This window comes from Monodelphis domestica, chromosome 4 (genome assembly GCF_027887165.1).
Source record: "Monodelphis domestica isolate mMonDom1 chromosome 4, mMonDom1.pri, whole genome shotgun sequence".
Classification (NCBI taxonomy): Eukaryota; Metazoa; Chordata; class Mammalia; order Didelphimorphia; family Didelphidae; genus Monodelphis; species Monodelphis domestica.
This window is the reverse complement of record NC_077230.1, coordinates 341646664-341660631: the sequence shown is the minus strand read 5'-3', so window position 1 is coordinate 341660631 and position 13968 is coordinate 341646664. Positions and strand designations below refer to the sequence as shown.

The following is a 13968-nucleotide window of genomic DNA, read 5'->3' as shown; positions in this document are numbered from 1 at the left end:
ACATATATACATATGTGTAAAATGCACACACATACATGTATATATTATGTTTATGTGTTTCTTCCACCTTCGAATCAGTACTATATATTGATTCCAAGGCAGAACAGTAAGGACTAAACAATAGAGGTTAAATGATTTGCCCAGGGTCACACAGCTAGGAAGTGTCTGAGGTCAGATTTGAATCCAGGAATCCAGGTCCATCTGTCTCCAGACCTGGCATCCTCTCTACTGAGCCACCTAGCTGCCCCTATCATGATATATTTAAAGGTCTTCCCCCCCTAATATTTTCTAAAGTCCCATCCAACTCTAAAATGGTCTCCCTTTTAGTTCTGATATTCTCTAAATTTCCTTTCTGTTCTGATGTTCTGTGTCTTAAAGGGCCTCCCAATTCCTAGTATTTTTCTGTTTCAGTATTCTATATTCTCCCGTTGCTTCTGCAGCTAGAATTCGATGTGATTTCTATTCTTGTACAAGTCCATTTGGTAGAGGGAGTCTTTGGAATGACTGGTGTTTAGCTTGGTTCAACTCTCCACAATGCTATTTTCCCCTCTGAAGCTCCTCCAACCTCACACTGCGGTAGAGAGGACTCCGAGTTCTTGGTGTAGCGTGAGGTCTGACAGGTTTAAGCAATTTAGGAAGGCTTGGGACACTGGGCAGATGTGTGTATATTTATCATCCAGGACCAGCCTCACCAAATCCATCCTGGGGATCTGGTGAGCCATGGATAGACCATTGTGAAAACAACCAAAGGAAGTCTTTTGGCCAGTGTAGAAGCAATTGCAGATCATCTTCTCCTAAAGAACAGGAGGCTGGATGCTCCCTCAGCCAAGTGGTAGTCCATACAGATGAAATGAGGTCTAGAAATATTCAAGGGCTTTCCTCGTGGATCCGTGGTATCTTATCCTCCTACTGAACTGTTCACTCCCTGAGGACAGGGACCATGTCGAATGAGCTCCATAGGAAACTGACGAATGGTGATGTCCCAAAGAAGGTGGGACCATTAAGCAGATACTTTTTAAGAGCAGGGGTGTTAAGCCTAGAGAAAGAAGGCATAGTGTAGACACATCATCATCTGTCAAATATTTGAAGGGCTGTGATGTGGAAGAGAGTTTAGACTTATTGACTAATCCATGGAAGTAGAACGAAGAAGTTCCAGAAAGGTGGATTTAGACTTATAAAAGGAAAGACTTTCCTCTCTGAAGTGGGATCAGCTACCTCAGAGGGCAGTGGCTTCCCCCTTACTGGCCACCTTCAATAAAAAGGACAGTCAGTCCACAGAGATGTTAGAGATGGCATTGTTGGCCAGTATGGATCAGCCTAGACCACCTGTGAGTTCTCATCCTACTTTGAGACTATGAATTGCGATTTGTGGCGAAAGGTCTAATGGCAGCTAGGTGCTTCGGTGTAGACAGTACTGGGCCCGGAGTCAGGAAGTTTAACTCCAGACTCAGAAACATACTAGCTGGGTGATCCCAGCCGGGCAAGTCACTTAACCCTCTTTGCCTTGGTTTCCTCATCTGTAATATGAGCTAGAAAAGGAATCGGTGAATCATTTCAGTATCTTTATCAAGAAAATCTCAAAATCTCAAAAAAAATTCTCAAAGAATCAGACATGATTGACTAACCAACAAAGAAGGGTCTAATGAGTTTTAGGAGACAGAAAAGTGGTCTAGACATCCATGAACTTGAAATAAGAAGTTTAGAGTTAGAGTATATACTATGTGATTTTGGCCAAGTCACTCGTCTCTTCTCTCTGCTTAAATGTTATCACCTTGTAAAACAGAAATAATTACTATCTGTACTACCCATCTCACACACAGCAAAAATATTGCCTGAGAGTCATCCAAAAATAGAATATATAGATCAGAAAGTGAGAGACTCCCTCTCTCTGGAGGTCTTCAAAGAGTGGCTTCGATGATCACTTACTAAGGATATCCAATGGGAATTGCTTTGAGGTGTGATTTGGACAGTGTGACAGGCACCATGGTCTAATGGATAGGACACCTTCCATCTTAGAATCAATACTGTGGATTGGTTCCAAGGCAGAAGAGTGGTAAGGGCTGGGCAGTGACTTGTCCAGTTAGGAAGTATCTGAGATAAGATTTGAACCCATGTCATCCAGGTTCCAGGCCTGGCTTTCAATCCCCTGAGCCACCTTGCTGCCACCAGGACACTAGGCTTTGAGGTAGGTAGATATGGGTTCAAATACTGCCTCGAACATTTACTAGCCATATTAACCAATCATTTATTAATCATCTTCATGTTACAGGTACTAAAGAAGAAGTGATGATACAAAGGAAGACATCTCTGCCCTCAAAGAGCTCCCGGTCTACTGAGGGAGGCAGCTTGGTACAAACAAGATAAGGAACAGAGGGAAGACACCAACATCAAGAGTGATCATGAAAGGGCATGACCCGGCTGAAGATTCAGCAGAAGACATTGAGAAAGAGTAGTCTGATAGAGAGAATAACCAGGTTAAAGCAATGTCCCAGAAATCTATAGAAAAGGGGGCAGCTGGGTGGCTCAGTGGATGGAGAGTCAGCCCTAGAGATGGGAGGTCCTGGGTTCAAATTTGACCTCAGACACTTCCCAGCTGTGTGACCCTGGGCAAGTCACTTAACCCCCTTGCCTAGCCCTTACCACTCTTCTGCCTTGGAGCCAATACACAGTATTGATTATAACATGGAAGGTAAGGGTTTAAAAAAAATCTATAGAAAAGAGTAGCAAAGATACTTAGTACTATGTCAAAGGTTGCAGAAAACAGGACTGAGGAAAGGCTTTTAGATTTGACAATTAAAATCATTTTGGAAAGAGCAATTTTCAGTTGAATAATGAGATTGGAATCCAGATCGTGAGAGGAAAGCAAATTATGTGACGCTGGGCAAACCGTAAGAATCCCTGCGTCCCCACTGGACCCAGTGATCTCTGAGCTCCCTTCTGTTTCTAAAAATATGATCTTCTCACTGGATGACCATCGAGGTCCCCCCAGCTGTAATTCTTTAACTTCTATCCTGTCATGGGTCACAGATGACAGCTGAATGGCCAGAGTGCTTCACTGTTCCTCCATGATCTGGTGATGTTGGGTAGACAATTTATGGTGAGCTTTTGTGAGAACATAGGTAGGACCTGTGCAGAAGGAGCAAGCATGGATGGATGGGTTGCAATCTGCATCTTTAGAGGGAATTCCCAAATGGATGAGAACACAAATCCACTGGAGTTTTTGAGTTTTTTGACATATAAATACTGTCTTGTAATTGTAGCAGTAGTAGTCAAGAGACCTGGGTTCAAATCTGGCTCTGCCCATTATTAGTTAGGTCACTCTAAACACGGCATTTCCTTTTTCTGATCCTGCTTCATCATTCGTAAAACTGGTGCACGAATCCTTTCATTCTTTCCCTCTTCCCTCCCAGAGCAGTTATGAGGAAAGTGTTTTGTAATCCTTAAAGGACTAGAGAAATGAGCATTGTAACCATACAGAGTAGGAGACAAATAGATGTGCTGAATTAAATGAAATAGAATCGACTGGATTCATTTGACTTTTAACTTTCCCTCATGCCCCTCCCCCCAATTCTTCAGCAATAAAAGTCACCCCCAACCTTGATAATTATTGACTGTGTGGCCATGGGCAACTCCCCTCATCGCAAGCAGGAGTGTTCCCATCTGTAAAATGGGGAGAATATTTCTTGGGCTTTCTGCCTCACAGGGCTATTGTGAAAAAAGGACTTTATGATTCTAGGAGTGCAATTAGGTTTTTTATGGGTTTTAGGAGAATTCAATTTCCCCTGGGGCTTGGCTCACCTTATACACATCGTGACTGTTCAGCACAGCATCGAACAGTGTGTAGAGGTCATTGAGCAGGTCCACCACCTCGATGGGTTCACTCAGAGCTGATATGGTCGTGAAGCCAACTATATCACTAAAGTAGATAGTTACCTGGTCAAAGTACTCTGGGACCACAGTGGTTCCAGCCTTCAGTGCCTCTGCCACAGATCTAGAAGAAGAGAGTGAGAGTCAGCCAGGTCCAGAGAACTGGCTTTGTTTTAAGGTAGAGGGTACGTTATAAATCCCTTCATAGCATCTTTTTTCCCTAAACCTTTACCTTTTCTCTTAGAATGAATACCGAGTATCAGTGCCAGGGTAGAAAAGCAGTATGGGCTAAGTAATTGAGGTTAAGTGACTTACCCAGGGTCACACAGCTAGGGAGTATCTGAAACAAGATTTGAACCCAGAACCTCCTGCCTCTAAGTCTGGCTTCCCATCCACTGAGCCACTCAGCTGCCTGGCAAAGTTCTTTCATCTCATTTTGTCTCCCCTATAAAGTAGGTGCTATTATTATCCCCATTTTACATATGAGGAAACAGAGTGCTTTGCTACAAACTAGGACGTATTTAAGGCAAGCTTGGAATTCAGGTCCTCCTGACTTCAAGTCCAATATTTTATCCACCTTCTCTGAAGAAGGATCATTGGGTGGAAGATGCAAAGTGGGAAAAGCTTCTGAGAGCTGTCCAAAAGTGGAATGAACTGTCTGAAGAGGTGGTCCTTTCTCCCTATTTGTAGAACTTCAAACAGGAATTGATTGGAGTGTCTGTTGGGTATATTAAGAGCAAGTCTCTCTTTAATGTATGGGTTGTAATAGTTTATTTCCAAGCCCCTTCTAATTGTCTAATTCTATGATTCTTTGAAAAAAAAATTTAAGCCCTTACCTTCCATCTTAGAATCAACACTGTGTATTGGTTCTAAGGCAGGAGGAGAGTGGTAAGAGCTAGGCAATGGAGGTCAAGTGACTTGCCCAGGGACACACAGCTAGGAAGTGTCTGAGGCCAAATTTGAACCCAGGACCCCCCATTTCTGGGCCTGGTTCTCAATCCACCGAGCCACCCAGCTGCCCTCTAATTTTGTGATTCTTAAGCATCTAATCCTAGCTCTCTCAGCTACACTTACTTCCTGTCTTAGTCTCCTATTTTTGTTTGTATTTTTGTTTTGTTTTGTTTTGTTTCATTTCATTTTATTTTTTAGTCTTCTATTTCACTGACAAGATTGGAGTAATCAGAGGGGAGATCTCGTGGCTCAACTGTGACCTAATTCTGTGATTCTGTAATATAGATTTGTCTTCTTCCCTTTTAAAATGTATGTTCTTTGAAGTCAGGGACCATTTTGTCTTTGTCATCCCAACACCAGTTAGGTACTATAGTGGATAGAGTATAAAGCCTGGAGTCAGGAAGATCCATCTTTATGAGTTAAATCTAGCCTCTACTATACTAGCTGTATGACCCTGGGCAAGTCACTTTAACCCTATTTGCCTCAGTTTCCTCATCTGTCAAAGGAGATGGAGAAGAAAATGGCAAACTGTTCCAGTATCATTGCCAAGAAAGCCCCAAACAGGGTCAAGAAGAGTTGGACACGACTGAAATGACTGAACAACCTCAACACCTAGCACCATAACTGGCATACAACTGGCACTTAATAAATGCTTGTGGAATGACTGTCTGGCTAGTCAGCATCTGAGCTTGTATGAAGGAAGCCAGGTGTCCTGATTCTCAGTCTAGGGCTCTTTCCTCCATTCTATTACCTTCAAAGAGCTCCTGGGACTCCTCAGGACAAAACCTCAGGAGCCCCCTCAGGGCACAAGTTGGGGGGCATTGCATCTGGAGTCAGGGAGCTTGGTTTTAAATCCTCATTTTGTCATATATTAGCCATGTAACCACAGACTCACTGAGGCTCGTTTTTCTTTTGCTCATCTCTAAAAAGGGTACAAAATGTACATTACCTGACTCAAACAGAGTGATTGGGAGGAGAATACTTTGGAAACATCAAGGCAACTAAAAGAAAGCTATTTAATTTATATAAACTATTAATAATCATAATCATAGTAATGGATTTGTCTAGAGTCCCACAAGGAATCAGTAGCATCAAAGAGATGGACACCAGTGTTGCCGATTGCCAAGACTTAGACCTGGGCCTTCCTACTTACTGGGGAAGCATCTGGGAGAGCAGCTTCTCTGTCTTCTGTTTTTCCTGCTCCAGTTCCTCCGTCCTTGCCTGGACTAGATCCTCCAGATCATGAGAATATTTCTCTAGCAGCCGCAGCATTGAGTCTACCACGCTGCTCTTCTTGCCTTGGTTGATACTTTTAAACTGAAGATGGGAGGGAGGTGTGGATCAGTTCCCTTTGATGAAAAAAACAGGACCCCATTTTAGGGGACCATGCCCTCAGAGCTCCAAGGCACCAAGGAACAGAGCATTTTACAGTTTTTCTAGCAGGGGTATAACATAATAACCACAATAACATTTATAGAGTACTTTAACATTTTTGAAAACTGTCTACAAATGATTTCCCTTGGTCCTTACTATAATCCTGAGAGGTGGGGACTACATATATCAGAGGGGGCAGGGAAGAGAGGGATAAAGAAAAGCAGGGGAGGAATGGAGGGAGAGGGAAAGAGGGATGGAAGAAAGGACGGAGGGAGGGAGGTAAGGAAGGAGAGAGGGAAAGGTAGAGAGAGAGAAGGAAGGGAAGTAGAGAAGGAAGGGAAAACGAAAAGCAAGGGAAGACTGGAGGGAGAGGGATGGAATAAAGGAAGGAGGGAGGGAGGGAAGGAGAGAGGGAAGGTAGAGAGAGGAGTTAGGGAAGGGAGGGACAAAGAAAAGGAGGAATGGAGGGACAGGGGGAGAGAGAAGGAAGAAGGGAGGGAGGGAGAGAAAAAGGAAGGGAGGAAAGGAAGGAGAGAGGGAAAGATGGAGGGAATGAGAGAAAGGGAGAAGGAAGAAAGAGAAAGAGGGATAAAGAGGTGATAGAGATATACATAGATGTAAATAAAGATATATAGATGATACAAAGAGAAGCAGTTATTAAACACCTACTGTGTGCCATGTACTGTATTAAGCAGTTTACAAATACATATTATACTCACAATAACTTTGGAAGGTAGGTGCTATTATTATCCCCATTTTACAGATGAAAAAAAATGTTGAGTTAAGTTTAAGGTCCCACTGATAGTAAATGTTAGAAGTGGGATTAAGAGGTATGTCTTTCTGACTCTAAATCCAGTCCCTATACCATTCTGCTTCTCTTAATTTATAGAACTCTGGGTTTGGAGTCATAAGGCATGTTTCAGTCATTCCTCTGACTCTAGCTAAGTGACTCTAGTCAAGTCACCTAACCCATATAAATCTGAGACTTCATCTACTAGATAAAATCACAGCTCATTTTCATTTACAAAATACTTTTCCTATCCTATTCCACTAAAAAAAACCCATATGTGGGAATTTATTTTTCATCTAGTGACTAAAGGGGAAGGGCTGAGGGTTCCATAGACCACCTCTTCATTAGCTATTTGCCAATTAGAAATATCTCCAGGAATTCAAGCAAAGGGCTCTTAAAATTCCATTTATTAAATTGCCTGACACAGATTCAGGAGTCTCTGATCAATTGAGAAGGCCATTGGCCTGTATGCCACTTCATCAGTTATGATGCTGACCTGACCAATAAATGGATATAATCAATAAACTTATATTCTTACCCCAAAATAAATCTCTTACCATCATTTTAATCATAACACTTACTTTTGTCTAAGAAGGGAGGTAAGGGCCAGGCAACTGGGGTTAAGTGACTTGCCCAAAGTCTCACAACTAGGAAATGTCTGAGGCCACATTTGAACCCAGGACCTTCCATCTGTAGCTTGGGCTCTCTATCCACCGAATGACCTGGCTGCTCTTCTCCTATTTCTTTTTAACAACCATTCAACACTTTTCCTTTCTCTTCTAGTGAATTAATTTGTTCTGTGTAGGGAACAGGTCGCATTTAGACCTATTGTGTGGTATTCATGGTAGGGTTTTGTGCTACCTTGCCTTGGCCACATCACTTTCCTTATTTGTAGAATGAGGGAATGGGACCAGATGAGCTCTAAAGTCCTTTCCAGCTCTGATATTCTGGGATTCTTCTTTTCCAAGGACCTTACAGAGTGAGGAAAGGTTGGACCCATCTCAAAGCTCCCTTAAGCCTCCCACCCTGGCCCTATCAGTAGACGCCAGAACTGATAGGGACCTTAGAACTTAGAACGTCAGAGCTAAGAGGGAACTTTAGAACCTAGTTTGTTGGAGATGGGCAGGATCTTCAAGGTTCTTTAGTCCAGTCTAGGGGTTCTAAACCTTTTTTTTAATCACATGCCTTTTTGACAACAATCTTCACAAGTCTATGGACCCCTTGACAGGATAATGTTTTCAAATAAAATTCATAGGAAATATTTAGGCCAACCAATCAACAACCAATAAACTCTTATTAATAAAAAATAAACAAATTATTTCTCTTCCGCAAAAAAAATAAACATCTATTAAATACCACTTTGCTAAGTGCTGGAGATACAAAAGAGGCAAACAACAGTCCTTGACCTCAAGGAGCTTACATTGTAATGGGGGGGGGGGGTGGAAATGGATACAACATACAAATAGATATATTCAAAGCAAGTTCAATTTTATACCATGTAGGAAGTCATTGATATTGAAATAGTTAACAAATAGTAATATTTCTAAGTTCACAAATACCCCCAAACACACCTTAAAATCATAACCCAGGTTAAGAACATCTTCCTGATCTAGTTCAACTCCCTTATTTTATGAAAAAGGAGGAAACGGGCTCAGAGAGGGAAAATTAATGGCTCAAAGTCACTCAGAAAGTCAATGTTAAAGCTGGGACTCAGGTCTCCCAGCCCAGGCCTCTTACTACATTCCTGCCTCTCTCTATCCTGAATTCCTCAGTTTTTATAAGTCTTCTCTCACTCGGTTAACCTCCTTTCATCAATTTTCCTAAGACTGGGTGGGGGGAGAGGAGGGGAGTCAGGAGAGGATGTCATACCAAGTGAGATCAGCCGCTCCCCCAGGAGTCATTACCCTGTTCAGTCAGTCTCACACAATCCATCACCAAGAGGAATAGAACGTGTCTAAACTCGTTGGGTCTCCTCCCCTCCTAATCTCTGCCCCCACCGGGAGCTGCTACATCATGGACCACAACAGAAGGCTTTGCTAGGATTAGAATTAAGGAATGTTAACACTGGGAGGGCCCTCAGAGAACAAGTCATCCAACCCTCTTATTTTACAAAAGAGAGAACTGAGGCTAGAGAGTGGAAAGGACTGAGAAGACAGTAGTGTTGTCCAATGGAAAGAACAATGGTTCTGCCATCAAAGGGCCTGAGTTCAAGTTTCTCCTCAGATGTTTCACAATCTGTAGGTGACCTTGGGTTGCTTAAATTCCATGAGCCTCAGTTTCCTCATCTGTAAAATGGAGCAGATGAACCAGATGGCCTTTGAGGTCTCTTCCAGCTTGTGTACTAAAATAATAGAATCACATCTAACTGAAAAAAAAAATCCTAACCCTAACAGGAAAAAAACCAAACCTATTCCTAAAGGAGGAAAAAATCCTAATCCTAAAAGGAAAAAAAAACCTAATTCTAAGGGGAAAAAATCCTATTCTTAAAAGGGGAGAAAATCCTAATCCTAAGGGAAAAAACCCAAATCTATTCTTAAGGAGGAAAAATCCTAATCCTGAAGGAAAAATAAAACCTATTTCTAAAGGGGAAAAAATCCTGATCCTAAAAGGAAAAAAAACTAAACCTATTTCTAAGGAAAGGGGGGGGGGAATCCTAATCCTAAAAGGAAAAAAAAATCCCAATCCTAAAGGAAAAAACCCAAATCTATTCTTAAGGAGGAAAAATCCTAATCCTAAAAGGAAATAAAATCCTAATCCTAAAGGAAAGATAAAACCTATTCCTAAAGGGGAAAAAATCCTAATCCTAAAAGGAAAAAAAAAAACTAAACCTATTTCTAAGGGGAGTCGGGGGGGGGGGGATCCTAATCCTAAAAGGAAAAACAAATCCTAATCCTAAGGGGAAAAAAAAACCCACAAACCTAAGCCTAAACCTAAAACCCTAATCTTAAAGTCAGAGAGGGGACTCAATAGCAGAGGCAGCACCAGAACCAGACCAGGGCTCTCTCTATTACCCTAAATGTCTCCAGTTATAGAAACCATATAGCTACCTTCTGCTACATAATATTATAGGGCACATAATAAGAACAACAAGTCATATAATAGCAGCTCTATAGCTATGAGCCGGAGAGGGAGCCTGTGGTAGTGGATAGAAGGGGCCAGTTTGGAGGCTGAAGATCTGGGTTCAAATACTGCCTCTGACACAAACTAGCTCTGTGCCGATGGAGGAGTCACTTATTCTCTTAAAGGCAATCCTTCAAATCTAGGTTGTTGCTGTATAGATCTGGATAGGCTATAGCCAAGAGAGGAGGGTTTCTATGCCAGGAGTTCCGTACACAGAAATCCCAAGTCCTGAACAAATAAAAAATGGGCGTTGTTATTATTATAGGAAATTTTGTTGTTGTCATTCAGTTGTTTTTTAGTCGTGTCCAGCTGTCTGTGACCTGACTTGGTTACTGGATACTGGAGTGGTTAGCCATTTCCTTCTCCAATTCGTTTTACAAGAATGAGGAAACTGAGGTAAATCAGTTTAAGTGATTTGTCTAGGATCACACGAATAGGAAGTGTCTGAGGCCAGATTTGTTTATTTTCTAGGATTCTCCAATTACACCATCAGATCACCCGCAAAGAGTGATAGTTTAGTTTTCTCATCACCTACTTTAACTCCTTCAATTTCTCTTTCTTTTCTAATTGCTAACGCTAGAATTTCTAGTATATATAATCTGAGGCCAGATTTGAACCCATGAAGATGGATCTTACAGACTGTAAGCCCAGCTTTACTAGCTGCCCAGGGTACTGTAAGGTTTGTAAACAACACTGTAAAATAATGTAAAAATCATTATACCCATTTTTCACCATCAGAGTTTAGCAAAAAGAGCCTAAGATAAAGTCAGAGGACCCGAGTTCAAACCCTGATGCTCTTTATGACCTGTGTGACCTTGAGCAAATCATATCACCGCTGGGTCTACGTTTCTTCATCTGTAAGGTGAGGGAGGTTGAACCCATTTTGCAGAAAAGAGACTTAAAGCCCAAGTCACCAATCATGTGAACTAGTATTCAAATCTCAGTCTCTTGGGGGCAGCTGGGTGACTCAGTGGAATGAGAGTCAGACCTGGAGACAGGAGTTCCTAGGTTCAAATCTGGACTCGTTCTAGCTGTGTGAGAAATCACTTTGCCCAGCCTTTACCACTTTTCTGTCTTAGAACCCAATACATGTTTTTTACTAAAATGCCAATTTCTTGAGTCTTGACATCCCCATTCGTCACTCTGCTAGGAAGGAGAGGAGACAAAGGCTGCTAACGAAAGGAATAAAGGGGGCAGGAGGGGGCAGAGGGGAGGAACTGGGGACTCACTTGGCTGAAGATGTCGTCCAGGCTAGGTCTGTCTTCTGGATCCTCGCTCCAGCACTGTTTCATCAGCCTGATGCATTCAGGGGGCCCCTGGTTAGGAGATAACTTCGGGCGGTAGAGGGGAGGAGGAGACACCACCTTCCTGATGATTTCTGCAGCAGAGACATGTGGGGATCCCTCCTTTGAGTTTTCGTGCCGGGGGACCCCCCAGTCTCCCCAACACACTCTCTTTGTTTGGAACGTGTTCACCCCTTGTGGACACTTACTGACATCTTTCTTGTCCTTCAAGGCCTGGCTTGGGGGCTGCCTCCCCCATTAAGCTTTCCTTGATTCTCCCTTCTCCTGATCTCTCCTTTCTCGTGGAATTCATAGCACTACGTAAGGATCTCTCTTTTGTCCTTGTGTCATATTTATTTATGTCCATGTCCACACAGTTAGAGTCATAGAGAGAAGGCAAATAGGCACCAAGACAGACTTGAAACCAGAATTTGAATCCTATCTTGAACTTCTATTACCATCATAACCTAGAGCAAGTTGTTTAGCTCCCCTAAGCCTCAGTTTCCCCATTTGTAAAGCAAGGCTTTTCTACTAAAGTCTTCCTCAGATGCCAGATTGCAGCATGGAGATGATCCTGAGTTCTTTTTTTTTTTATTAAACCCTCACTTTATTGTCTTATTTTTCCAAACTTTCACCTTCTATCTTAGAATCAATACTGTGTATCCGTTCCAAGGCAGAAGAGTCGGCAATGGCTAGGCAATGGAGGGTAAGTGACTTGCCCAGGGTCACCCAGCTGGGAAGTGTCTGAGGCCAGATTTGAATCCAGGACCTTCTGTCTGGCTCTGGCTCTCACTCCAGGGAGCCACCTAACTCTCTCTGACTTTGGTTTCTTGCAGACTATGCCATCTCTTTCTTTCATTTTCCAAGAGAAGGATAGCAAAATCTAAGACATCAGAACTGGGCGAGATCTCACAATAGGGCAGTTAGACAGGACTTAAGAGACTGTTGAATCAAGACAATTATTTCAGAGATGAAGAAACTGAGGCTCAGAGAAGGAAATCACTGGGATTTTACTCCAAGTCCAGCACAGACAACATCGCTTAGTATAAGAAGGAGCCCTTTGAACATGACTGTGTCTCCAGAGCCCACTACGGGGCACAGGGCAGATGCTTCAGAGATGCTGTCTGATGTAAAATCCATACCAGATTGTTTACCATCTCAGGGACCAGGCAGGGAGAGAAGGGGCTGCTGGAGGGAGGGAGAGAATTCGGAATTCAAAATAAAAAAGAATTATAAATTGTTTTTATGTGTAATTGAAGGGGAAATAAGCAAAAAACAAACAAACAAAAAACGTTGTTTGAATTTATTTGATATTGAATTATCTTCAAGGATTGTGGGATTTCATTGATATGGACAACTATCTCAAGAATTGAACAGTCCAGATCCTAAGCCCTCCCTGCCTTAGGAGAAGGTCTGGATGCGTTGCTGTGGCTCAGAAATTCATTCCTGGTGACCAGCCCTCAGGAGGTGAACCTCTCTACCAGCTGGGTTCCAAACAGCGAACGCCCTCTGCTGAGCCTCTCCTTGAACCCTTTCCAGCCTGTGTGTGTGTTGGGGGTGGGGGGAGCAGCCTGCACGCACTGGTATGCATCTAGTATAGTGTTTGGGAACCCAGAGGATTCCCTCCATGCCAGGAGGAAGCATCAGAGTGGGATTTAAGGAGGGACTAATCTGAATTAATTCAATTAATGTTTTAAAAGCAAATACCCAACTGTCATACTATAATGATTCCAATCAGATTTGTTAATGAAATAAAAAATAATTCATGATAAATTAAATGAACTTTGAACCATGAATAATCACTATCTAACAATGACAATGTGTCAAAAAAATTGAGGCAACATCTGCAATATAAAGGGTAAACAGTTACTCGCTTCTTTGTTAAAAGAAGAAATCAAAATATTTATTCCCTGCTAAGGTAGTATATAAAAAATTTATACCCACGTTTGTGTATTTATTTGGTAGATTGTTTTACTTCCAAGGATAGAGCACTGAGCCTGAAGTCAGGAAGAGTTTAACATCCTGGGCAAGTCATATAAGTCTCAGTTTCCTTAACTGTAAAATGGAATAATAATAGCACCTACATCATAAGATTATTGTAAGGATCAAAATAAATAATATTTGTAAAGTACTTAACACAGTACTGGGCACATAGTAGGTGCTACAGAAATGTGAATGCTCTAAGGCTCAATTTCCTCATCTCTAAAATGGACATGATTTTACTTACACTGCTTGCAATCTAAGATTGTGACTTTTACAAACTTTAAAGCACCATAAAGTTTTTTTAGACTTTAAAGCATCATAGAAAAGAGTGTTGTGCCTGACTTTACCTCCCTGAGCTTCTGTAAAATGGGCACAATAATAGTTGGACTTTAAAAAATATTTTATATATTATATAAAATGTCACATCTCTCTATAAATATAAAATATATTATATATTCTAAAATATATGATATATCATATTAATATGAACATATTTATATATTTATAAATATATGAATATATCTATATTTTATACAAAATAAATGTATTTATATATTTTATATGAATATAAAATATTTACATATTTTGTATAAATATGAA

The 13968-nt window shown here is 41.5% G+C and overlaps 1 protein-coding gene across 3 annotated transcripts in view; it reads right to left on the bottom strand.

The window, feature by feature from the left end:
• Positions 1 to 13968, bottom strand: part of GUCY2F (guanylate cyclase 2F, retinal) — a 147341-nt gene that overhangs the window by 29378 nt on the left and 103995 nt on the right. For all 3 annotated transcript variants that reach the window (XM_056794944.1, XM_056794943.1, XM_056794945.1), the window contains 3 exons: positions 11332 to 11480; positions 5972 to 6135; positions 3799 to 3991 (listed from right to left, as the gene is read on the bottom strand). In XM_056794944.1, coding sequence (XP_056650922.1) covers positions 3799 to 3991; positions 5972 to 6135; positions 11332 to 11480 — 506 coding nt within the window. The remainder of the gene's footprint in view (positions 1 to 3798; positions 3992 to 5971; positions 6136 to 11331; positions 11481 to 13968) is intronic.